Source organism: Lissotriton helveticus, chromosome 9 (assembly GCF_964261635.1).
Source record: "Lissotriton helveticus chromosome 9, aLisHel1.1, whole genome shotgun sequence".
NCBI lineage: Eukaryota > Metazoa > Chordata > Amphibia > Caudata > Salamandridae > Lissotriton > Lissotriton helveticus.
The window spans coordinates 1,208,979,015-1,209,006,206 of NC_136070.1; the positions used below are offsets into that span (position 1 = coordinate 1,208,979,015).

At 42.5% G+C, this 27,192-nt stretch overlaps 1 protein-coding gene across 3 annotated transcripts in view; it reads left to right on the forward strand.

Moving 5' to 3' along the window:
• Positions 1-27,192, forward strand: part of LOC144782352 (protein SSUH2 homolog) — a 274,648-nt gene that overhangs the window by 34,461 nt on the left and 212,995 nt on the right. For all 3 annotated transcript variants that reach the window (XM_078661670.1, XM_078661668.1, XM_078661669.1), the window contains exon 5: positions 18,638-18,698. In XM_078661670.1, coding sequence (XP_078517796.1) covers positions 18,638-18,698 — 61 coding nt within the window. The remainder of the gene's footprint in view (positions 1-18,637; positions 18,699-27,192) is intronic.

Sequence of the window (27,192 nt, forward strand, 5' to 3'; positions counted from 1 at the left end):
AGTCTTTTTGAAAGTTACCAGGGGGTGTGTTGGGATATCCTCACCTATCACACTGTCGGCTTTGAGAATGTGCCAGTTTTTTCTTAGCATGTATTTTAAGTGATTAGCCTCCGCCGAGTATGGAGTGATGAGTCTGAATTTCCCTTTTTCCTTATTTTTCCCCCTATTCTGGTCTAGCAAACTTTGTCTGGATATGGCTTTGACCTTTTTGAGGGTTTTACTTAAAGTGGTAGGGTTGTATCCTCTTATGATGAATCTGTCTACACAGGCTGTGGCTGCAGTATCAAAATCGTTCTCTTGTGTGCAATTTCGTCGCAATCTAAGTAACTCCCCATAGGGGATACTCTGCACTAATTTGGGAGGATGACAGCTTGTCGCGTATAGTATCGAGTTGCCAGCTGTTGCTTTCCGATATAAGGCAGTCTCTATTTTGCCCTCCACAATTTGCACTTTAAGGTCCAAGTAGTCGACAGATGTTGCACTAATTGTTCCAGTAAAGTGCAGATTTAAATCATTAGTGTTTAGATTGTCGATATATCGATGTGCACTCTCCTCAGATCCTTTCCAAATGATGAGTAGATCATCGATATATCGATGCCACTCAATCACTGAGCCATTAGACACCTCATCCCTGTAGGTCCTGGGCACCTGCTTCTCCCACCAGCCAACAAATAAATTTGCATAGCTGGGAGCGAAGCAGGTACCCATCGCCGTGCCGGACACCTGCTTGTAATAATCATTCTCAAAGAGAAAAATATTATTGTTTAAGCAGAAATGCAAAAATTCAATCAGCATGCAGTTGTGTTGCGCATATCTTAGTTGTCTAGTTTTTAAATACATAGTAACTGCTTCAATTCCCTTTAGATGATCAATGCAGGTGTACAAACTCGTTATATCCAGCACGACAAATAAATAGTCAGACTCCCATTGTACATCTTGAATCTTGGTGAGGAAATCCTTTGTGTCCTTCACATAGGAGGGTAACTTGATCACCAACTTCGCCAGAAAAAAGTCAAGAAATTTAGAGACACGTTCTGTCAACCCCTGGACCGAAGAAACTATAGGTCTCCCTGGGGGACACAAGTGGTCCTTGTGAATTTTGGGGATGTGGTAGAAGGTGGGGCAAGTGGGGTTGGAGCTACGAAGATATAAGTGTTCATCATTGCCAAACATTTATTGTATAGATATTGAGTCTTCATTGTAAATATCACCTCACCTTGTGACCACTATTCACCATTGTCACTATTTTTGCACTTTATATTCACTTTGACAGTCGGTGTATGAATTGTTTGAAATATTTACTGAATCAACCCAATTCTGATAAATACAAAAATACAACGAATAAGACACTGGGCCTCATCTCATTAATTGCGGAGTTCTAGATTTGTGTTGTCCAATAGGGGTTGCGTTTTTATTACAACAACAGTAATTTGAATTAGTTATTTCATGTTAGCCTGCGATAATGCCCCAGCTCCGGCACGATCAGAATGAGAGGTAACCCCCTCTCTCTGAATTCCTTCCTGCAGCCACTGTATTTTCGCTGAAATAGCTTCCTTGGCTAGGATTGCAGTGGCGAGTGAGTCATGCTCCAGGTTAAATGTAAAAATATATATATATGTTAATCTAATTACCTCAGGTTCTGAAAATCTGCCATGCACTCCCACTTTTCCATACTTGGGTCTAGTATTTTCAGATAATGGTTCTTGGGCAGCACATTTGGCACACAGCCAGAGTAAATCCCCAAAGGCTGTTAACTCGATTTTGAGCCTCCCTCAACCTAGAAGAACCGAGGTAGTGTTATCTTTATTGAAAATATATAAAACACAGTGTATACCTACTGCAACCTCTGGGGCAGAAGTTTGGGGCCTTATAAATTGTAAACAGCATTCAGGTAGAAGAAAATAGATTCTGCCGGAGAATCTTGGGGGCATCGATTTCTTCCTCATCCTTTGTTTGCCACAAGGAGTTAACATTGTTTCATGTAGAAGACTATATTTGGTCCCGCCCGGCCATATTTTGGCTAAAAGGTTGGCAAAATCCAGCAGTCACGTTAACTAGAGATATCATAGTTGATTGCCTTACCTATATGACAGGGGCGGAGATATACCGTGGCTGCCGGCTGTTAGGGCCAGCCTGGATAGCGTAAATTTTAACCATATTTTTTTAAACCCAAGCCACATGGATTGTATTAATAAAAAGATTATTCAGGTGGCCCTTTATAACCACTATGGTGGAATGAGACATGAACAAGAACTCTCAAAATCATCAGTCGCTCTGTGTATATCCATGGTGATCGTTGATGTTCCCCCCTCACATTTGCCAGCTAGTTACCTCCTAAAAGCCATCAACTGCTGGGAAGCTTGCTCTTTTGCCTTAAGGCTGGCACTTTAAAATACCTACTGTGCTTCCCTCTAGGCTTCAACATCAATCTCAAGCAAACGCTCTGTCCCTGCGGTAACCGTGGCAATCAACCTTTGTTACATTTCCTATTCTTCCGTAACGTTTATCAAGAATATAGCAAACAACTGTTGATTCCTTTTTTTAAGGCCCTGGCTATAACTGACTTTAAGGTAGCCAATAGGGATATCCTCAAGCTTAACGGGGAAAATGTAACTCCCCGCATCAGTACTTTTCTAAAAATGGCCATCCGTTCACGTGCCTCCATGAGTACTGTATAAGCAGACCTGATTGTACTTTCTAAACAATGTTTGCTTTTATGTTGTTAAGGAAAATGAATTTGGATCTTGGTTGATGCCCTGAAAAGTGTTGTTACATATTTCATGGTCCTAACTTTATAGTCTAATTTGATTGCACTTTAATGTTCTATGTTGTTTATACTGGATTGTGTCCTGATAATACTCTGCTGCTATTAGCTAAACCTTTTGCACTTTACTACATTAGGCTGCTATATTCCATGAAACACCTGGTTATTGGTCTTGATCTAATCATAAGTTTATGAAGAATTTGCTGCGTTGTTTTGCACAATGTATAGATCCCTGTGTATTCATTGTTTTAAGCCATGTGTCTATCATTTTAACTATGCTATGTTTTTAAATGTACAGTTTTGCTTGTATTTTGCTCTGTGCTTTTATGGATATTTTAATATCCGAATAAAGATTATTGAATTAAATTGAATTGAATTGATATATATATGGGTTTTATTGTGTCAACTGAAGACATTTCCCGGTCAGCCAAGATGGTGCTTTCTGGGATTTGCAGTCTGCCGATGTGGGCTGTCATGACGTCTCAACTAACTTGGCGCAGCTGGGCCCCCACCAATCGGGAGCACGATTGTCGAGTTTTAAAGCGGACCGATGCAGAACACTGGTGACAAAGGCATGTGATTAAGGCAATCCGCCGAAACGCGTCATGCCAACCCTGCTTGAAATAAACAAATGCTTCCCAGTATTCCTGCTGTGTCCCTCTGGTTTCTTACAGGAGGAGAAATCGTTTGGTGGATATATATATATATATATATATTTTTTTTTTTTTTACTGAAAAACACAGGTTAACATGACCTTATAGTTAGTTTTGGTAATAAGATATTGCCGCAAATTAAATAAACTCAGAGATTCGCAGAAAGAAACTAAGGTTAATGTGATGTTACAGTTAGGTATGGCGATAGGTTCTTGGCTTACATAAAAGAAAATTGAAAATTGCAAAAACTACAAAAGGTTAAAGTTATGTTATAGTGAGGTGTTGAAATAAGATACAATCTGATGTTTAAAAGTACAAACAACTGAAATTCTCCAGTTACAGTTCCCTGAGTTAACTATAATATGCACCCTTCCCATGCACTGCTTATTACCTCATATTTTACATCACTACTGACATGCTAAATTACATCAATTATGACATCACTGATCTCACCTCAAATGATCACTGATAACATGACAGTTATATCCTCCATTGAGTAACTGAGTGTACACGTGGGTCAATAGCATGGAAATAGCACTAGCCATGGAAGCAAGTGTAATTCTGCATGTTGAAATGTATGTGGTGCACCGTTTATAAATCACTAAAGTTGTGACCAGAAGTATAACTCCATGTTGAAAAAGGTAAAGGCTGAGAGGACCAGATGTGAGTTGCAGAGTTATGTTTGGAAGTATGGTGAGGCTTAAAGTCAAAGCCTGTTCTAAAATATATGAAAGAAAGGCATACGCTTCGGTTGACAACAGATTATCCAGCAGGGCATATCTAGGAACTTGCTCATATTAAATGATTATAATACAGTAGCATAGGCAAATTCTATGCAGCGAGCTTTATAAGGGTTGGATGTTTATTTCCAGACCTTTGCTGAAGATTGTGAGCCATTGAAGACTGTTGAGTAATATTCAACTTAACTCTGGAGTGTTCCTCATAGGGCCTGACAAAAGAATTATTAATAGTAAACACATACCTATCAACCCCCTGATGTAAAATTGTGGGTCAAGTGAAGTCTCTAAAGGGTAACCCCATTAAGGTGAAGAGAATATTGTTCAAAGTCTTGCCTTTTAAACTACTGCAATTCCACAAACTATATAATACTGAGTCATCATTACCATTTGAGATGTCGTTAGTGAAATCATCAGTGATGTCGTTTAACATGTCATGAGTGATAAAATATTTCAGGTCATGAGCAGTGCATGGCGGGGGAGCAAGCAGGGGCGTAGCCTGGTCAGTAAGACTCAGGGTTTCAACTTCAGATTTTTCACACTCACTCTGACCTATCATGTTGATAATTACATTGGAAGCAGCAGAGTAAGGGCCAGGGGAAAGGGAGAGGAGTGTGGATTGTGAGAGGTACTTAAAAACAGTGTTTTGTAAAGAAACCATGTTTTAAAACCTTCAAAATAGAGAGTGTGTGTGTGTGTTTTTGTCTCAGTATTTAAAAAACTCCCCAGTTACATTGTACAGACATCTTACCATCCCTGACTGAAAGCACCTGCACCCAACTATTTGTTGAATATTAGATTTATTAGAGGGTGTAAAACAACCCCCTGCAGCTACACCCCTTGAGACTAAGTTATAGTTATCTTAGTAAACTAAAACTGGTGAATCTCAGTGTTTTGTTTTAGTTTCTAAACATTAATTTTTAACTTTTTGCAGCACCAAACTATAACATCACTTTAACCTTCGATTTTTTGTGGTTTTCTGGTTTGTTTTTATCATATTTAGCCAAATTCCCTGCTGCACACAGCCTTTGGCCTTGTTGGACCATGTCCTGATCCTTTGTATGGATCCAATACCCCACATGTGGTCATTGCCCAAGCATAGTATTAGTACCTTAAATTCTTAGGGGCTTATTTACCAGCCCCTTGCACCGCTGGTGCGTCACTTTTAATATGGGAAAAAGTGATGCACCGTCGGAGCAAGGGGCTTGTAAATAAGCCCCTTAATTTTTACATTTTTGTGTGTAGGTATTAGCAGATCCCAGGGAAGGTCTCAGATCCATGAATCCTATGACAAATATGTGTTTTCAGGGGAGGGGCACTACATGGACCTTGGTCAGGGTAGGTTCACCCTGCCTCTTATGCCCTGTTTCCTTTATTTCTTTCCAACATGAGTCTTAGTGCACTATGTGCCTCATTACAAAGTCGGTCGGAAAGCATTCCGACCGACGCCTTGTCGGAATCATATCCGACGGACTCGGGTTAGGGGAGTCCGACCGACCAATTTCGGTGTTTCTGAACACGGTTCGGTCGGACACCCATTGAAAAAAGGGGTGATTGCGGAAAACCTTGCACCCTGTCACAGGCACCTCATGGTGTCTCCCATCAAACACAAGAAATCCTCAGGTCTGAAAGAGCAACTATGCCAAAAAAGAGAGCGCAGTAGTGATCTCAGGGTACTTCTGAAGCCCCGCCAAGGGCTACAACCCCCTCGCTGTGATGTACACTTGTGTGAAGCTTGCTAAAAGCCAAAGACAGGGGCCCATAAACACAGAAATACAATATCAGTTGTCAACAGCCACACAAAACGCTTACCTGTCCGTCGGTACCCCTGGCTTACACGGAGCTGAGAGCGGAGGTAGCCGGCGGTCAAGAACGGAAGATTTTTAAAACCCGGCAGCAGATCCTAGTGATGCAATTGCGTCACGTAACTGCTCGGAATGCTGGGAACAGTGTGGCATGCTGGGGCACGTAGTCACAGAGACCCGAGAAGAAGGCTGTACTTATCCCTCCTCGAGGTACAGGAAGACTATTCCTTATGGAGATATCAGATGTGATCTGATACTAGGACCTACAAGTATGCCCCATTATGAAATGTAATAAAAAGAGATGTTATTGAATTATTACAAGTTACTGGCTATGATACTCTGAGAGGTCAAGGTTATGTAGAAATACTAAGTCATCTTGGGGCCAGTCAAGCTGTTATGTGGTAGATTATTGTTTCAAAAGGAAGGTGAATTAAAGGTTTCTTGGGTCTCTGTTGAGGCTGCAAAAATGTAGACCTGTTTGCGTCCATCATGTGCAGTCATTATTTCAGACTGCTGGTGCTCTGTTTTTAATCCTGCACTAGGACTGATCAAATAAATAGCCCGATCGCTCCTGGTAGATAGTTTTAGCATCACTTCTTTCACTTTACATCCTATTTTTTGTTTGATGCACTGCACCCATTACCCAACCAGCTAAGTGTCTTCTTCTCTGAAGGATTTATTGCATCCTAAACAGCATAGGAATACAAACCTCCCTCAGCTCCTCCCTCACAGTGAGGGGGTTATAGCCCATGGTGGGGCTAGGGGTCCCCACTAGGAGTAGAATCCGTGGGCGTCCGCAGACATTTTTCCAGGGGGGGGCAAAATGTTAACGTCATCACCATCCTCCGACATGATGTGTGCCAGGTGGTGCACAAGAAACACTGGGGCGCAGAACTGGGATAGACTCAATTAAATGCCAGGAATCCAGGACATGTGACTGACCCTGCCACAGGCCAACAAACACCACCTATAGGGAAAACGCTAAACTTTCTGATAAGGTGCTTTATCTCTGTCTGCTAGGTGTACAGACTTCCGGGTCCTCGATCCAACACCAATCAAGGCTGTCTTCAGCACGATTCGATTTTTATCAGAATACTTTAAAACAGCCTATGATTAAAGCACCAGATTAAATATACTGTATGCACAGTGTATGTTAGGGATTATTTGTAGCACACATATTTACCAATATTGGCTTCTTGGTGCTAGAACTCATAATAACTTTTAAGCACAACGTCAAAGTTAGTAATAAATAATACAGCAATCACACACGCTAGTGATTCGCCAATGGGTGCTCCCTTTACTAGAATTCCCCGTGCATTGCTAAATTTTACACACATTCAATTAATTTATACAAAATAAAATGTATAGGTCCAAATGTTAGCTATATTTTTAAAAAGAAACTTTGAGTCCCTCTACGTGTAGTCAACGTCACACTGACAATGTGCCCACGTTTAGGGATACAATAATGGCCAGCTCCCTTATGCGGAAGCCCGGCACCGTAAATATGTGGCACATGCGGCGCCTGCAGCGGCGGCACATCACTGCTCCAGGGATGCTGAGTTTTACACAGTGGTCGAAGTGGGGGGAAAAAGTAGGTGAACAGTGGGCGGAGAATCAGAGGGCAGGAATAACCCAAGGATTGGATCTGAGGGTGTGGCCAGAATGCGCAGACATCCCAATTTTTAGTATTTGTTTGGCATTTCACTGCCCAGTTTAATCAACCAATGGATACACATAATTATTTAAGGTTATAATGAGTTATTAAAATATGGCTTGTGTTTCCACATACGATAAAATGTGGAAACACAAGCCACTTGTCTCCGAGCCATGGAGTTTCTGTCGTCAGCACTACTCCCTTTTTCCACAACAGCATTTCAAACATGAATGGTAAAATATCCTAGTTTGCAAATGTTTTCTCTAAAAATATGGCTCTGCCATATTTGCCTCATAATGCAAGATCTGCTGCATGATCTGACCATTTAAACTAATAAATTGTTTGTAGCTCAAACATATCAAAAGTTAATATAAAATGTGACTTGTGTTGCTGCGGAGTGGATGGCCTATTTTAAAGGTTGACTGGACACCTTTCTCACTGCTGCGTTTGTATGTTACACTGGTACTAATAAGGTAAAATCTTTCAAGAGACTGTATGCATGTGAACACACGTCAAAATAATAAAATATCTGAAAATGTACTGAATTACGTTGCAGACTTTTTTTATGCATAGTTTAGTCAAAACTACGGCATAATGTTGTTATCCTTTGCTGCATAATTAATTCCAGTGGCCCCACAGCAAGCAGCACATGTTAAAAGTGCTTGTGAATGAAGCCGGGTGACTGTAAGTTTGCGAACTTAGTTTGATGTGCGTGCAAATCGTGCATTGCCAATCCCTGGTGAGTTGCAGCTACTACTGCTACAACAAGGCCAATGGAGGTACCTATGGGTGAGGCAGACTGGCCTCAAGGGCAGATCCAGCCATAGCACTGGTGCTGTCCTGTGCAGTAATGTTTGTTAGTGCCCCCCAATGACCACCTCTGCCATGGATTCCCTCATTACCACCCTTTAACTGTGCCCCCCCCAAGTGTCCATAACCAATCTCTCTCAGTTGCCTTTAATTTGATTTACAACGCCACTAATACCATTGTAGGGTGTCAGAGCACTTTACATCACACACATTACACAGAGACAATCAATATGTGTGTAAATCACTGTATAGAAAATGTAACATAAGACTAAGGACTACAAGGTGTAGGAGTCACATGACAACCATGCTAGTAGCCCGTATAGTTTTATAGAGATTGGTCTGGAGAAACACAATACCCGGAATTTAAAACGTAATACCATGGTTGGGGGTTCTCCTTAATAATCAGAATTTATTTCTGTCCATAAGAACACTTTTCGGGACATTAGGTTAATCAAAGACTAGGGGGGGGGCCTTGACATAACGCTCTAATTTATACCTTGCAGCTTGTATGAAGCTCTTAGATGACAGTTAGTACCTCACTGTTCTAAGTTAGGATTTTAACTTATGAGCTGCAAGTAACAAAAGGATCTCTCTGACAAAAACAGTAGCCCACTGACCTATTTACATTATGTGCACTTTGTGACCTGCATGGTGCATGTTCTTTGCAGCCGGTACATTAACCCTCTGAGCTACCTTTCCATGAGTCAAAATTTCCACTAGACAAAATTCTGATCTCTCTCTAGGAAGAACATTAATCACCAGAGTCATCATGACATTTTTATTGTTGCCGAAAATTGCTGGAGGCCAGGAAGGAGGCAGCAAGCGTTTTTAAACCATAATATACTTGCAAACATGATGCCTCCACTTAAAGTCAGCACCCGGTGCGGTCGCACTGGTTGCACCGCCTTAGAGCTGCCCTTCTTAAGGGTCCTGTGACCTCAGTGACTGTTGTTCTTGGGTGTGCTTCTTCATAGGCCTTCCCGCAAGACTGGAGGTGAACTTCAGTATGGATAGTGGTGGACAAGCCTTGAAGGTTAACCTACACTTGTCATGCTAGGGTCCACCAGCTGGTGCGACGACACCAGGATTTCCAAGGTGTTGCGAAGCCTTCTAAGGTCTAGCATGTGATTGTGCTCTCGCAGGAGAGTGGTCTGGTGGACTGGTTATTAAGGCTGAACGTGGTTCCCAGTTCCAAATTCAGCAGCTCTGACCACAGTGCCACATCCTCTCCCCCACTGAACACCGTACTGCCCCACTGAGAAAAACTCCCACTGTCTTCAACTACAACCCAATTGTTGCCCGCTATAAACACCTGGATGCGGCTCAATTTAAATTACGCACTAGACAAGACAATATGCGGCCTACAAAAAAAAAAGTATCAACATCCTGGAAAAAGCAAACACTTATAGGGAATGCAAAATGTAGCAAACTATGGGAAATGTAAGCAGGAACAACATGGTTACCTTAAAGCTTTTGCACTCACTATTCAGAAGTCAGTGAGTGCTTTTGCCTGAAAAGTTAAGGACACGACTACAGGGCCCTGAATGGACCCATTTCAATGGCCATTGCTTATATCCTTACAAAACGTAAGCAGTATGGTAAAAAAGACCACATCCCTGGACGCAGAGCTGCAGCACACATTTTGTTTTCCAATCTACACATTGCAGTACCTCCAGGATTGGTGCACTAGTTCCAAGTCCAGGGAAAACAAAGACAAGAAAACAAAAATAGCGCTTCACTGGCAAACTGTAAAAGTGGCGCTAATGTGTTTCAGTGTGAATAAAATCACTTTGGCCAGTTTGCTACCACTCTGTCTTACTTTATTTAGTTATTTATCTATTTTTCATATTTTTAGCCTTTTATTTCCAATGCTGCACTTTGGAATGAAAATTTCAGAAAAATATGACATTTCCAGCAAAAGCGTCTTTCTTTTTTGGATCCATTTCACAGGGAAGCAAATAAAAGAAAGGAGAGGAAAGAGAGTGAGAACCCCGTCTTGAAGTCACGGTTTTCATGGACATCCGCAGGGGGGCAAGGAGAGTCGCTCCAGGGGGGGGCAAGCGCCCCTCCTTGCCCCCCCCTGCGGACGCCACTAGAATCCCAGATGATGAAGCATGCCACCTTGGTGGGTGATGGGATTACGTCCTATTTAAAGGACTTCTTCAGAAGTCCCTGAGATCACTGCTGTGCTCTCTTTTTTACATAGTTGCTCTTTCCGACCCAAGCATTTCTTGTACTTGTCTATTAATATTTAGGGATTCAAACCTCGCAGGTCTCTAAACTTCCCTCGGACCACCCTATATCTTGTTATATTAATTACCCCTTGGTGCCTGCCACACTGTGCATGGTTGGAAAGAGGGGTCCCATGGGTAGGGGTCCCATGGGTACCCCCCACTGGCCCCAACCGAACAGTTACCTTGCCATTGTAATCGGTCGGTTGCAAATGTTTGCGAGTCGGACGTAAACATAGGTTCCGACAGGGTTAGGAAAATCCAAATGCCTTTCAGAGTCTTTCCCACCTACATCGTAATCAGCCCATATGTTGGGTAATATGTGCTACAGTATAAATAGTCGTATTATGGTCAGCCAATCAGAATGCAGCAGATTTGTGACCCCAGGGCAGGATTTGTGAATCTGCAATGGGTGAAGGAAGAAAAAGCTCTTCAGTCAAATGGGGTACCTTTATCTTTTGAAATGGAGTCGTGATTCCTCTGTGGATTTGCAAATCCATGGAGGGACTGTAAATTAACAGCTCAGATATTCACAAAATGTAAATACTTCATAGCCAGTTCAAGTACCATTTTATAAACTAATTTCTCAAAAAATACTGAATATATTCACACCATACCAACAAAAGCACAATGCTTGAGCAAAGTTCTACCTTTTGCAGCAAATGTAATATAATTCCATGCAGATGTTTTTCTGTATAGAAGCCCAAAGAATCATTTGAGAATTAAAATGGGAAATTACGCTTGTATGAACCCCTGCTTTTTCTTTGCACCTGTTTGATGGATCTGCATGAATCTTGCCATGAAGAATCCAAGGTAGATTTACTTTTTTTTCAGAAAGTTTCATGCAGATTCAAATGGCACCAAAGTTATTAAGAAAACATCAATTGTCTATTCCAATAGAAACTCTAACCTAATCACATCAGTATAATATATGTTGATATTATCATTAAACACTACTCATGGTAGGAGGAGAGATCTAAATTGTAAATGATGCTTGGCAAATAATGTATTTGACTTGACAAAGAAGTGCAGGTTCTGTCTAAATTATACACTTACCCCCAGATGCATCAAGCATCCATTTTGCGACTCCTTATTAGCGAAAAATAAGGATTCGCTAAGAAGGAATAGCAAAATGCTATGCATGTAGAAATCCTAGAAAATTACGATTTCTTAATATTCCTTAATTGCGACTCGCAAATTGTGAGTCGCAATTAAGGAATACCTCCCCATTCATTCCTATGGGCCTAGAGGCCCATAGGAATGAATGGGAAGACATTCTCAATTTGCAATTAGCAATTAGCCAATCGCAAATTGAGAATGCAATTTCAAGGGTGCAGGGGTGTCCAAAGGACACCCTGTTGCACCCCTGAAATTAATCTGTGCATATACGTTGCGCACACACATGCCCTAAGGGCATGTGTGTGCGCAACATGAAACTTTGAAAAATGCACAAAAGTGCATTTTTCAAAGTTTTTGCAGATTACCATGAAGTTCAACTTCATGGTAATTTGCTCCCCCTAATAGCAAAATCGCATTTTTTTTTACTTTGTTCCATTGCATTTAAGGAATCTCCATTTGGGATTCCTTAAATGCAATCGTAATTTAAGGAATCTCAATTTAGAGATTCCTTAAATTGCGATTTTTGCATTTGGGATGATGCATCCCAAATGCAAAAATACAGGTCGCAAAGGGGCAGATTCTGAGAATCTGCCCCTTTGCGACCAGATTTTCCTTTCATGCATCTGGGCCAAACCCCCAGATGCATCAACAACCCAATTTGCGATTCCTTACTAGCGAAAAATACCGATTCGCTATTAAGGAATAGCAAAATGGAATGCATCAAGAAATCACAAAATAGCAAATTCTTAGAATTCCTTAATTGTGACTCGCAAATTGGGAGTCGCAATTAAGGAATACCTCCCCATTCATTCCTATGGGCCTAGAGGCCCATAGGAATGAATGGGAAGACAATCTCAATTTGCAAATCGCAATTAGCGATTCGCAAATTGAGATTGCGATTTCAAGGGTGCAGGGGTGTCCAAAGGACACCCTGTTGCACCCCTGAAATTGATATGTGCACATATGTTGGGCACACATATGCCCTTATAGCATGTGTGTGCACAACATGAAACTTTGAAAAATGCACTTTAGTGCATTTTTCAAAGTTTTTGCAAATAACCATGAAGTTGTACTTCATGGTAATTTGCGTGCCCTATTAGCGAATTCGCTATTTTAAAAACTTTCATGCATTGCACATAAGGAATCTCAATTTGAGATTCCTTAAATGCAAATAATCGCAATTTAGCGATTTCTAAAATTGCGATTTTTGCATTTGGGATGATGCATCCCAAATGCAAAAATACCGCTCGCAAAGGGGCAGATTCTGAGAATCTGCCCCTTTGCAAGCGGATTTTTGTTTGATGAATCTGGGCCTTAGTCACAGGAGTCACACAAAATATTAATCACATTGCGTCTTGGAGGGGGGTTTAGATCCGTTTTGCAGATATGGAGCATCAACAGAATTTATGTTATTTAATGGCTGCTGCTTGTCCTTCTGCCCCTCCTCTGCTTTTGCAATGTTGCTTTATTCACTGATGATGGGCTGTGTAGCGTCCTCCCCAGCCCGGTAGCATGTCAAAGAACTACTCTGCACACGGAGCTCGGTTTACACGTCTTTATTTCTCTGAGTGTAACCATTAACTGAAGGAACTGTCACGTACTGCATCATGAATTTTTATTAACCACACCCAATCACTTACATTACTTTACTATAGAGGTAATTAGGTACCAAAGTGTTCCCGGCTCCGTAACACACACAACACTACATTTCACCCTTTGTTATATAAAAAGTTCAAACAAAACATATATACATCATAATTAAAGTACATGCAAAACATATGTACATCATAGTTCCTCAATAAGTCATCGAGGAGCTCGAACCAATGTTACAGACCTTGTTGCGCGAGGCTGAGGAGACACAGGAGAACCAACCGCAACAGACACTGGTGATCCAGACACAGATGCACTCCTGGGTCTCTCCTGGCCCAATGATGATAGAGTCTCACTCCAGATGTCTGGAACAGACGGATTCCTAGGCAGGTGCTTGAAATGTGAGGAATCCCTCGTACTGGACTTTCTAGGATGATGAGCAGTCACCAGGTGTCCATTATTAGTTACAACTGTGGCGTCCTCCAATGCCCAGGACCTCGCCGATGACTACGCCACACACAGAGGATAATTTTACACGTCTTTATACATCAGCGTGTAAACACAAACTCAACATTCTAAACTGGCATTCACTTCACTACATTCTTATACTCATTTTACATGTCTATGAGGTCCATCAGGAGTCAAAAGGGTTCCGTAATTTCTTATTCAGACAACAGTACATCTACTCCTTTGTTAAATAAAAAATTACAAATGTTTTTTAAATACTTACACAATTCTAACTCTTCAATGAGCCTTTGTAGCGCTCTAATCACCCAGCCTGATCATGTTTTTGGAAACTGGGGACAGGAAGTCGGAGTCGCCAGTTGTAGCGTCCTTCCCAACTCAGCCACTCGCCAATGAGATATGGTTAGTGTCAACTGTGTACCTTAGATGCTGTTATGCTCTTTTATTACTCACTATAATTAATGTCATTGTGCATTGTGTGTCCTGTGGTCTCATTTGAATTCATGCTACCACGGCGTGGGTGAATCACGCGTTTTCTCCATTCTTTACTGCTGCTTATTCATAACTTTGTTTTATCTGTTTTACACTGCGTCTCACTTACTTTTAAATTGTTCCTTGAACCGGCGCTCCTCGGTCCACCACAGCTTCTGTGCTATTTGTGTGGAAGGGGCTAGTCCAGTACATTTTCCCCTCACTTCCTGTAGTCCATTTTGCGACAGCCATCTTGGGTCGGGTGACGCTCTAGTCTCTTCAGACTTTACACGAGCTTGCCTATATCTGGGGCGGATGGCGCCGACGTGCACCGGACACACACAGTGGGTGCACCGGCGGCACGCCAAAGGCAAACCCGTCTGTGCCTGGACGTCACCAGACGCCAGAGATGCTGTCGGTGGAGCTGGAGCTGTGCGCACTTATTCAAGGAAAAAGCTGTGGGCTATTTACACAGGGGTAGGTCCTTGCCGTCAGCTGTTAACCCTGCTTGAAGGACCATTTTGCTGTCTATGTTGTGGTTTTACCTCTCTTACTAAACCATCTCCCCCACACTCCACGTCGTTACCCAGTAATTTCCTTAATATTTTGAGTCTCAACTGCCGGTCACTGGCCAAACACTATTTGAAGGTATATGACCTATTACAGGATGAATTGCCTGATGTCTTCTTCCTGACAGAAACCTGGGTCTCCGACGATATGGTCGCGGAGCCAGGCTTAGCTCTTCCACCTGGTTATAGTATTGTGTCCTTAAATAGGATGTCAAGAGGCGGGGGTATTGCGGTCATTTTTAAATCTTGCTATGCCTGTACGTGGCTGGCTGTGAATGTGCACGCTTTGCGATTTCTTATAGTGCTAACTACACTATATCAGGGCTACTGGTCTATCGCCCTCCTGGACCTTCAAAAGAGTTTAGATCTGCACTCATTGAGGCCACTAGTACAATGGCCATGATATCCGCTAACTTTACTATTCTTGGGGACCTGAATCTACATCTTGATGATCTGGCAGAGATAGAAATTAGTAGCTTCCTTGCGGACCTTGCAGCATGTCAACTATATCAATTAGTCTCTGGCCCCACTCATGCCGCAGGCCACTTTTTAGATCCCATTCTTTCTAACTTGCCTTCACTTATTGCTAGTCCACCCAGTCTGGTCTGCTGGTCCGACCACTTTTTGATCTTGATGTCCCTCGTGATTCCACTACCCCAGAATAAATGTGCTCATAAATCCATATTTAAGCGCCCATGGCGTAAACTGAACCTTGAGCAATTTTACGGTCTTCTTGCCTTAGAACTGCCAAGCTACTTATGGACCCAGAGGCGGCATATACAATCTTTTGTAACTGGATTCTCCAAGTCCTGGATTCTCTTATTTCGTCCAAGTGATCCAAGTGCCGTACCTCCCATGCCAACCCTTGGTTCTCCGACAGTCTGGCTCCTATGCCTAAAGCTTTAAAAAGCTGGAGCGAGTATGGAGAAGAGTATATGATCTGCCTGCTAAGAGGCATTACCAGTCTGCCATCAAAAGGTATCATCAGGCCATACAGGCTGAGCGTGCTGCTTACTTTACTAAGGAAACCCATTCCAGTAGCAATCCAACCAAGTACATATTTAAAATACTTAATGATTTTAAACTTTGGAAAACCCCTACTACTTCTGTAATCATGTCCAAACAGCAATGTGAGGATCTCGCCACCTTTTTTGTTAAAAATGTGGAGATGATATATACTTCCTTTCCTCAGTACCCTGTAAGTCAGACCCCCACATGCATCATTGTAGGATTTTGCATTTCCTAAATTGCCAAAATTAAGGAATCGCAATTTAGGAATTGCAAAATCCTATGCATCAAGAAATCCTAAAATTTTTTAGGATTTCTTAATTTTCGGTATTTGCGATTCCTTAATTGCGAATCGCAATTAAGGAATGGCATTACATTGATTCCTATGGGCCTAGAGGCCCATAGGAATCAATGCCGTTTTGCATTTCTTTTTTTGGAACTCGCAATTTGTTGATGCATTGCAAGGGTGAAGAGGGGGGTCCAAAGGACCCCCCCCTGCACCCCTGAAATGTGTTTTAAAGTGCATGTTTCACACACACATGTCCTAAGGACATGTGTGTCTGTAACATGAAAGTTTAAAAAATGCATTTTTTTGCTTTTTTCAAGATTTTCGCAAATTAACACGAGGGTCAACCTCGTGTTAATTTGCACTTCCTATTTCAAAATTCACATTTTTTTAAAAATTGATGCATTGCATTTAAGGAATCGCACAAATGCGATTCCTTAAATGCATTCGCATTTTTAGGAAATGCAAAAAAAGCGAATTTTGAAACATTGTTTCATTCATCCCAAAAACTTATTTAGGAAGCGCAAACGGCCGAATTTACCGATTCGCACCGTTTGCACTTCCTAAATAGGTTGATGCATGGGCCCGTTAGTACTGTATCCAGGCCAATGACCATTCACACTTTGACAGCGTTCCTTCTTGTTGATCAGGGTGAGCTTCGCCTGCTCTGTAGCAAAATCAAATCTGGCTCCCCTGTAGATCCTCTCAAGCCGGACCCGTTTTTAAAATCACTGTCTGTGGTCGCAGCACCTTTGTACCAGTTGATTAATACTTCCTTCTCCACAGAAATGGTTCCAAGGCTATGGTTGTTCCCCTTCTCAAAAAGCCATCACTAGATCCAGCTAAATTAGAAAACTTCTGCCCAATCTCCCTGTTACCCTGGGCAGCTAAAATCGCTGAGGCACACATTAACACCATCCTCTCAGCTTTTCTGAATTATAATTGGCATCCTGGATCCCTCTTAGAATGGTTTCCGCCCAAGGTACAGTACGGAGTCAGCGCTCCTTGCTGTGATCCAACATCTGCGGACCATTCTAGATGCGGGTGACACCGCGGCAATGGTTTTTTGGGATCTCAGTGTCGCGTCCGATACTGTATCACACCAGATTGTCTTACATTGTCTGGAGGAGGCAAGAATCGGTGGGGCTGCCTTGGAATGGTTTAGATCTTTCCACTCTGAAAGGACTTTTCATGTGTCTGCTCCGTCATTCCTCTCACGTTTTCAGTCTGTCAGACAAGGTGTGCCACAGGCCTCTGCCCTGAGTCCTGTACTTTTTAATCTGTATGTACAACCTCTGGCACGGATAGCTAGGGACTGGGGTCTCTCCATTGTTTCCTATGCAAATAACAGGCAGCTGATAGTGGTTCTATCCGATGATTCCACTCAGGATGCCCCAAAATTTGGGAGCGGTGGCGGAGTGGATGCCTGCCAACTGCTGCCTGAGGCAGCTGTTGCGTTATACAAATCAGACTAACATAACATAACATAACAATGACTACGCTACACACGGAGGATAGTTTTACACGTCTTTATTCATCAGTGTGCAAGCGCAAACTTAACATTCTAAACTTGCATTCACTTCAATACGCTCTAACACTTACTTCACAGGCCTACAGAGTCCAACAGGAGCCAAAAGGGTTCCATCATTTCTAACTCACAAGACACTACAATAACGTGCAATAATAATAATACGAATAATAACCCGATATTTGTAAAGTGCAAACTAATCACCCCTATGGGTCTCAAGGCGTAGGGCGTCATTGGGAAGATGAACCCAGAGTCAGTTGGTGCTGGGCTGACCTGCCGCTAGCGATCGAATCGTGAACCCCTGTGTTCTGGAGTCAGCTACCCTGCTTGCTGCGCCACACCTCTTCCTTGAGTTGGGCGGTGAAAGAAAATACAAAATGTGCACGTTCTCTACAAAAACAAACTATTTTCCATTACCAGCAAGCTTGTGATCAAGTAACTTCTGAAAATGCAAATTGAAGTTGATGAAACCTAGATGGGCATTTAGGTAATAGGTGGGAATTCAAAAATAATTGTACAAAATGCACATATCTCTGAAACCGTTACCCAGTCACGGCCGGTGCAGGTAAGAGTGGTGGGGTGGGGCAGATTGGGGAGGGAGTCAACAGATGACGATGGGGCGAGCGCAAGGGAAGTGGTTTAATTTTTTCTCAATTTTATTTTTCCTATTCCGTCGTCTGTCGACTTTTTTGCCCTGCCCCACACCACCACCTCACCGCTTTTACCTGCACCGGCCGCAATGGCCATTACCTGATGCAGCAAGCCAGCAATCATTTTCTTCAATTGATTTGTTTAGCAACAATTGGTTCGCAATTAGTTTAGTCATACTGCTGCATTTATATTCCCCAAAGGTAGTAATGTAACTATTTTGCAAAGGTAGTAATGTAATTATTTTTCTACATTTGAGGAGGATATTTACAGATCTTATTTTTCACTGTTTTTACTAGTATCGCCTGGAAAGCTACATAGAGTCTAGGACCTTGAAACGAAAATATGAACCATATGATGGTGAGCTAAACTGAATGTCTTTCTTTCGGAATGTCTGTGTGACTGCTTGATCTCTGTGCCTGTCTTTTACAACTGCCTGCAAACTGTCTGCCAAATCCATTCCTATATTTCCTTTCTCCATTTAAATCTCTTATCTGTCTGTCTTTATAGCTAAGTTGCTTAAACTTACATTGAAATCCCTTTTTCTATTATTCAAAATAAATATATATACATGCCTAAACTTCTACATACATGATTTCATTAAGGTGCTAGCACAATGTACAGTGATGTTCCTGACACCAAGAATAATATGTTCGAAAGGTTTTTCCAAGAGATCAGTAAATCTAAAGTCCTTCAAATGGAATCAATATAGTTGGGTGCTTTCAAATTCTGAACTTTACTTTTCTTCAATTAAATAGAGAACTACAAAAGAAGTACTCTACTGAAATCACAGTGTTCCTCTTGCCTTTGCAAATGGTATTTGGGTATCGCCTACACAGCGCAATATGGTGTGCTGTGAGTAGTATTGTTTTACAATTCAGTTGGCTTACAACCCATCCACAGCATACCAGTAGTTGTTTTAGTTGTCCCTCTCATTTGAAACCTTTCAATTGCCTTGCTCTCATAGGCTTCTCTTCTTTTCTTGTGTTAGTTTCTCCCTAAAGCATTGACGAAGTACACGTGTTCTTCCGCCACCTTTATTCTGCCTCGTCTTATTAAAAGTTCAGTATTATTACTGGATGTGCAAAGTGCTTTCCTACTTTTAACACATGCATACAGCATCTCATTTATGTTGCTGTCACCATTTCTGCTGTCTCCATTGATGTTTTAGTTGCTTTCACCCACAACTGTTATACTCTGTGCCACCCTATACCACTCTACTCTAAACCAGTTTACTCTACTCCAAGGCACTCCTCTCCACTCTACACCACCTGCGTATGACCGCCGCCTCTCCTCCATCCTCTTTTGTTACTGACTCTTGGCAGCACATAGGCTCTCAGACTCCCCTAAGCCAATCACAACCCTGCTGGCTGCCATGCTGGTAAATGTATTGCGAGCATGGCAGCAGTGTTGTGATTGTTCTGAGTGGCCTGGTTTGCCACTCAGACAGTGCTTGGGAGCCTGGGACTGTTCTCCACCTGGCTGTGCAAAACAGCCGGGTGGAGAAATGCTGAGGGTGCATGACGGTTTGGCCATCCTGAGACGGACGGCAAAACTGTCATGCGCACTTATGGTACCCACCACTCCTCCTCCTAACTGGCTGCTGCTGTCCGTCAGGATCTATGTCGTTTACACTGAAAATCAATAAATATACATAACAAGCATTGGAAAATGCATTTGATTTCACCTATGTGAATGTTGATAAGCTGTTTTTGTTGTAAATTGTAGCTTGCAGATTAGTTGTACAATATAAGTTACAGAAAGTCTATAAAGTGTTATGACTTGTTTATGTACAAAAAGGAAATATATTGTGCTGTTACCAGTGGTACAGTGCAGGTAAGTAATAGCAACCTTTTAAAAACGGACATGATTTCACAAAATATATAAAATATTTAATCTGCTGGACCTGGAGATGGAGATGTGTGCAGGGGCGTAACAACCGCCCCCGCAGCCCCCGCGGTGCGGGTGGGCCCCACTCTCTTCAGGAAATGAAGGAGGCCCCGGGCCCCCGCAGCTCTTCAGTGAGAGCTGTGAGAGAGGCTTGCGCTAAAGCAAGCCTCTCTCCCTCTAAAGCAGGTGCAGGCTGTCTGTGGAGAGAGGGTGGAGAGAGACAGTGGAGAGAGACAGTGGAGAGAGACAGTGGAGAGAGAGAGTGGAGAGAGTGAAGAGAGAGTAGGGAGAGAGTAGGGAGAGAGAGTGGAGAGAGAGAGAGTGGAGAGAGAGAGTGGAGAGATTGGAGAGAGAGTAGAGAGAGAGAAGAGAGAGAAAGAGAGAGAGAGAAGAGAGAGTGGAGAGAGAGAGAGTGGAGAGAGAGTGGAGGGAGACAGTGGAGGGAGACAGTGGAGAGAGATTGGAGAGAGAGTGGAGAGAGAGACGAGAGAGAGAAGGGAGAGAGAGAGTGGAGAGAGAGTGGAGGGAGACAGTGGAGAGAGCGCGGAGAGAGAAAGGGAGAGGGAGAGAGTGGAGAGAGAATAGAGAGAGAGACAGTGGAGAGAGAGTGGAAGAGAGACAGTGGAGATAGAGTTGACAAAGTTGAGAGAGAGAATGGAGAGAGAGAAAGAGTGGAGAGAGAGTAGAGACTGACTGACTCAGAGACTGAATACTGACTGGCTGAGAAACTGACTGAGAGAGAGAGAGAGAGAGAGAGACTGACTGACTGACTGAGAGAGAGAGAGACTGACTGACAGACTGACGGAAAGAGAGACATAGAGAGACTGACAGAGAGAGAGAGACCGACTGACTGACAGAGAGAGAGAGAGACTGACAGACTGACTGACTGACAGACTGACTGACGAGAGAGACTGACTGACTGAGAGAGACTGAAAGACAGAGAGAGAGACTGACTGACTGAGAGAGAGAGACTGACTTACTGAGAGAGAGACTGTAATGGAATTGGGGTCACAGTGTGTATGAAGCTATGCAATGCCTTTTAAGATTGCTATTGTCTACTAATAAAAATGTATTATCAAAATGTGCTCTTTGTAGTTACATCTGCTTTTGAAATACTGCATTGTCGCATTGTCTAATGTTTTAAAATGGAAACGAGAAGGAGCAGTGGAGGCACTTTTGTCAAAACTGAACGATGAGTGGGCCCGATGTTGTATATCATGACAGGAGTCTGCATCAGGAAACCCACCTAAAATTGGGCAAACTTTCCTGGCGTACTGATGGCAGGGACCCTGTAATGAATGAGCCACCACCAATGATAGCCTGGTGGCAGACTAAGCCCAACCTTTGATTCCACCATCCAGTATTACTTATAACGGCTGTATTGGTGACAGTGGCGCAATAATAGCCCCGCATCCCCTGCAGTGTGGCGGGTAGCTGGCCTGAGACCTCTAGACTGGCACGGAGGATGGGAGGGGGGCCCCTCCATGTAGTTTGCAGGGGGGCCCCCTCAAGTTTCGTTACGCCACTGGATGTGTGGTGAGCCTTCAGCAAGATATCCACACAGATTCCTGTGAATGAACTGGTAAGGCTTTAGGAAGTACTTGAATACAAGAAGTGACTGTCTGGCCCATAGATTAGAAGGACAGATTCAGTGGAAAGGGACCACAAGTAGATCAAAGTGTCTGAACTTGGATGGTAGATGGAATGATTGGGGGGGGGGGCGACTTGGGGTGAAACTTGGTTGACAACATTTTTAGCTATAGAACTTTGAGGCATATTATCAAGGGGGCAATTTTCGCCGCTTTAGCGGCGATAATACTATCGGCCTATTAGCAAGCTGTCGCTAACAGCAGTTAGCGACAGCTTGTAGGCAATAGCGAGCGGTTTGGGGCCCGCTTTGCATATCAGCGATATTTATCGCTAATGACATGCAAAGTGGGCGTACTCAACCTGTTAGTGACTGAAAGCAGTCGCTAACATCGCTATCGCTTATTACCAACACAGGCGTAGCGATGGAAATATTCGTGCTATGCGCGAATATATCCAAAAACTAACACCTGCTCAGACCAGTTCTTAGCCATTATATCCAATGGGAGGTGGATATAATGGCTAAGACCCTGTTAGCGATAATGCGTGAATATCGCTGTATTCTCAGCGATATTCCCGGATTTTGCCGCTGTCGCCGGGAATTTTATCACTTTTGAGATAAACGTTACTAATAGCACGTTATCTCAGCAATAAAATCCTGTGATGCGCGGCAATAACAATATTGCCGCTAACCCTACTTAGCGATAAATATCGCTATTTGTTGACAATATGCTCCTTTATTGTTAAGTCACATGCTTATTTAAACCCATAATGATTCATTCCCGTAATGCTACATTGGAAGCTGACATTAGAAAACACATACATTGTCCATTTAATTTACAACGCTTTTCGGAGACATGGCTGATTAAAATATTTTTGGGAGAATGAGAATGAGTAAGAAATGGCTCCGTATTTTTAAAACCGTTTTTATTACTCTGAAGTACAATGGCTGATGTCGATATATAAGCGCTGTGGTTCCAGGAAAGAACTTGGGGGCATATTATCAACCATGGCGTTAACATTATCGCCGCTTTAGCCGGAGAAAACGGCCGCTAAAACGGCGATAATGGGCTTGATAATACGCCGTAGAGAATTCCCATAGAAACCCATGTTCACACCAGAACATGGGCTTCTATGGGAATTCACAAGAGTGTATTAATTATCAAGCTCATTATCGCCGCTTTAGCGGCAGTTTTCTGCCGCTAAAGCGGCAATAATGTTAATGCCGTTTCTTGCTAATATGCCCCTTGATTTCATGAGATTGTGAGTCAAGGTCAAAAAGAGGGCACTATTTGCCATTTATTGTGCATGACAGATACTAAAACTAATATTTACTCTTTTAAATGTATTTGCCAAGATATACGTAAGATAGAAGTTCTTCATATGCTGCCAAACGGGAACAAGCATGTATGTACAAATCCAACCATTTCGCTTATACAGTTTAAAAGAATTACTTCACTCGGCGCAGGCACCATATTCGAGGCAGAATGTCAGTGTTCCTCCGCCCATAAATGACGTGTGGAAGACCGCAGCTATGCAAACCACAGCAGAATTAATGAAGCGCGCGCCGCACTCATAGCATACTTTGTTTAAGACACCAATGTAAACAGGAGCAGTGCGGGGTGAAGGAGAGGGAAATGCATGCAGCTGACAAGCAGGTTCGCATGAAATAAAGTTCCACACAAAAGCGGATGAACACAGTACTTCGGTTACGAGAACTGATAAGAGCCCCTTTTAAGATATATTTAATACAACATATTTCCCAAACACAGCGCAAGCGCTGTGCATGAGAAACCTAAAAAAGAAGTGTGGCCTCTTGCAGTAATTTGTAATGTATGCATGATTCACAAAACATAGAATAAAAGTCATGCATGAGATTATGCATTTATTTAAATTTCTGGTCCCTAGGACATACAGCAGTAGGCATAGTCCAGCTAATACAAACAGCTGCCCTCATTGAATAAAAACTAAATTATTGTTGGCATCTGCTTGAATCCAGGCCTGTTTATCTGGTCCATGGCCTTCGAATTAGCCTGCAAGTCTCTTACATCTTCACCTCCCGATCCATGGGCCTCATTTATGAAAAGTGACGCATCGCTGCGTGAAAACAGCGATGCGTCACTTTTCACTGCGCCCTCCTTGCGACACCAATGATGAGTCATATTTACAGAATGAGGCATCATGGCGCAAGGAGTTACAGACGTATCTGTATGGCGCAAAAGTGACGCATTGCTGGAGTGTGTCACAAAAGTGATGCAACTCCAGCAATGTGTCCTTTCGCATGGGGCAAGCCCCATGTGAAAGGACCTGCGTCAGTCTTACGCCTGCTGTGAGGCAGGCGCATTTGTGTCCTAGAAGTGGCGCAGTGAAATCTTATAGATTTCACTGCGTCACTTCTATGACCCTTTCTTGCGTCAGAACGCCCCCCCCTGCATACATTATACCTGGCGCAGGTATAATGTGGCGCAGGGGTTTACAAAGTGACCCATCTACCTAGATGCGTCACTTTGTAAATATGGTGTAACAAGGCACATTATTTACACTGCTGGTGCATCACTAAAAGTGACGTATCGGCGGCGTAAAAGTGACGCACAGCCTCATAAATGAGGCCCCATGTCTTTCCCCCAAAGATGTCAATATCAAGGAACCAGAAGGAGCATCACCTGTTACAGGAAGTGAGGTGTGCTTCATTCCAGCCTTATAGGTCCATGAATGGGAGAGATCTATCAAGGTATGGTAGGTACGAAAGAGAAAATTATTGTGATTGATGACAGGAAAAATCTGGCTTGGATCTGACTAGAACTTATAAACAAGTATTGTAACAAACAAGCATGGGCAACGCCAATCGGTCTGGCCTTGGCGTTGCCATATTACATATGATAATATATCATACATATTGTTGCTTGCGCCGGCAGCCATTCGTGAAGAATAAATACCCCAAAACATTCAAGAATCACAGCACATGTATGCACAGACAGCCATACAAAGACAGCCGTCCTTGAATGTTTTTTGAAATCTTTTAGCATTGTGTATTGTCCCAAGGTGGTTGAAGCATATATATTACACCAGCCATCTTGGAAGGCTAAAGAAATATAAAACATTGGAAAAACTTTCCAAGATGGTCCTCTTACATGGACATGTACCGTTTGACATTTTGTAAGGAATATAGTTATAGTTTTACATGCAACCATAAACATGAGCGAACATTTTGAAATTTTGTTCGTCAATCTTTAATATTTTACCAGTCGAGGGTGGTCAATCACTGTTTTGTACTGGTAAACTAATAAACGATGCACGGAATTCAGCGTTCATTAAAAAGAGCATGCGGCATGGTAGCAGCATGCATGGAATTGGTGGACCCTGGCAAAACAGAAAAAAGTAGCCATTGGCAAAGCAAAAAGTCTGGTTCATTTCAGATGAGTGTTTATTGTTGGAATGTGTCCATTTTGTATTATATTTGTGGATGCACAAGCAGACAACACACATATCAGGCCAACAGACAAAACAAATAAATGGGCACATACACAACACACATAGAAGCACACATTCAGACGCAGGCCTATGCTATAAGTAGTGAAGCTCAGATTTAACAGTCTGACACCATACACTGCCAACTATGTCCAAGACACGCAAACTAACCAACATTACCTTTAAACATCAGAACTGTCTCTCCTGCGACAATATAACCTTCTTATAGGCTGTTCGAACAAAGCAAAGCTTATGTTAGGTTATGTAGCTGTGGCTGGTGTCAGTTTATACTCCAACCATCTGCATTAACTCATATGAACAGCCCTATTGATCCCACCCAACTTCTTTTAATCAAATCTAACATGAATATATGGAATGGTTAAAGCACAAGGCAAATCCCAATATTCAACAATAAGTAACAAGTAGTGGGATAACTCATTAGGGGGCATATTACCAAGGGCATTATCGCCGCATTAGCGGGTCTTTTTCCCGCTAATGCGGCGATAATTTTATCGCCCTTTTACCAAGCTGTCGCTAACACCAGTTAGCGACAGCTTGTAGGCGATAGCGGGCATTTAGGGGCCCACTTTGCATGTCAGCGATAATTATCGCTAATGACATGCAAAGTGGGCGTGCCAAGATGTTAGCGACTGAAAACAGTCGCTAACATCTCTAACTCCTATTAACAACTTTTGGAAATATTCGCGCTAAGCGCGATTATCTCCAAAAGCTAACGTCTGCTAAAAGCAGTTCTTAGCCATGTTATCCAATGGAAGGTGGATAACATGGCTAAGAGCATTGTCACAATAATGCATGAATATCGCAGATTTTTCAGCGATATTCATGCATTTCGCAGGATTTTTACCGCTTTTGAGATAAACCTTGATAATATCAAGGTATCTCAGCGGTAAAAATCCTCGGTGCTCGGCGATATTTTTTTCCCGCTAACCAAGCAATAGTGATAATTATCGCTACTGCTTGGTAATATGCCCCTGAGTTCGTTAATAGTGTGGTAATAAAAACAAAACATTTAATACCTCATCAGGAGTAGTAAGCACTACATAAATGTAGTTACAGTACAACACACACACCTCAATACATTCATAGACTAACAGAGCTCATGTGGAATTTACACATACAACATTGCTAGACAAATAGACACTGCATGCAGTGTGCAGGAGGAAAAACAAGTGACTAAGCCTGGGCAGTGTTCGCGGAGTTCCGCTACACGTAACTCCTCGAAATGACAAAAAAATCTGCAGCGCTACGCAGAGTTTCACGAGTGGTGGAGTGCATTAGGGTCATGCCGTTCGCACTGATTGTGTGTACCGGGTGTTTGTCCTGTGCTGTAAAATCATTGTGAATGGCACGGTGCTGCTCGAGTAGATTTTCTAATCAAGCAGCAGCTTTCTCAACGCGAGCTGAAGGTTTCTCAGTGCGAGTTGTCGCGACCCGCAGCGGCCACTTGCATTGAGAAATCTGTGAGATATATATTTTACTGCATGCATGTGAACTATGTTTCACTTGTTTTTGTACATGTGTGGTGTGCGCTCAGGAAAAGCAAGGGGCAGCAACATGGAGAGGCACAAGCCCCCAGTAAACAATGTTCAAACAGGTTTATATACTACAACAATGCTCGCTCCTTGCAACAGAGCATACAGTCACATGTTCAAATTCAGAAGTTTATTTTTTTGTATGGTAGCATTAGATTGACTCCAGTTCAGCATTGCAGAGTGTTGTATGTCTCATGTTTGTGGCTCTTGGCGGGAGCCTAAAAAAGTAATTAGGGGAGTACTTTTTTGCTTTGAAAGGTGACATTCAAATAGAAGCTGACCAGAAATCTGTTCTTTGGAATCATGAGATTGGTGTCATTTCCTTTCTGTTAACAAATGCAAATGCAAATCCTACA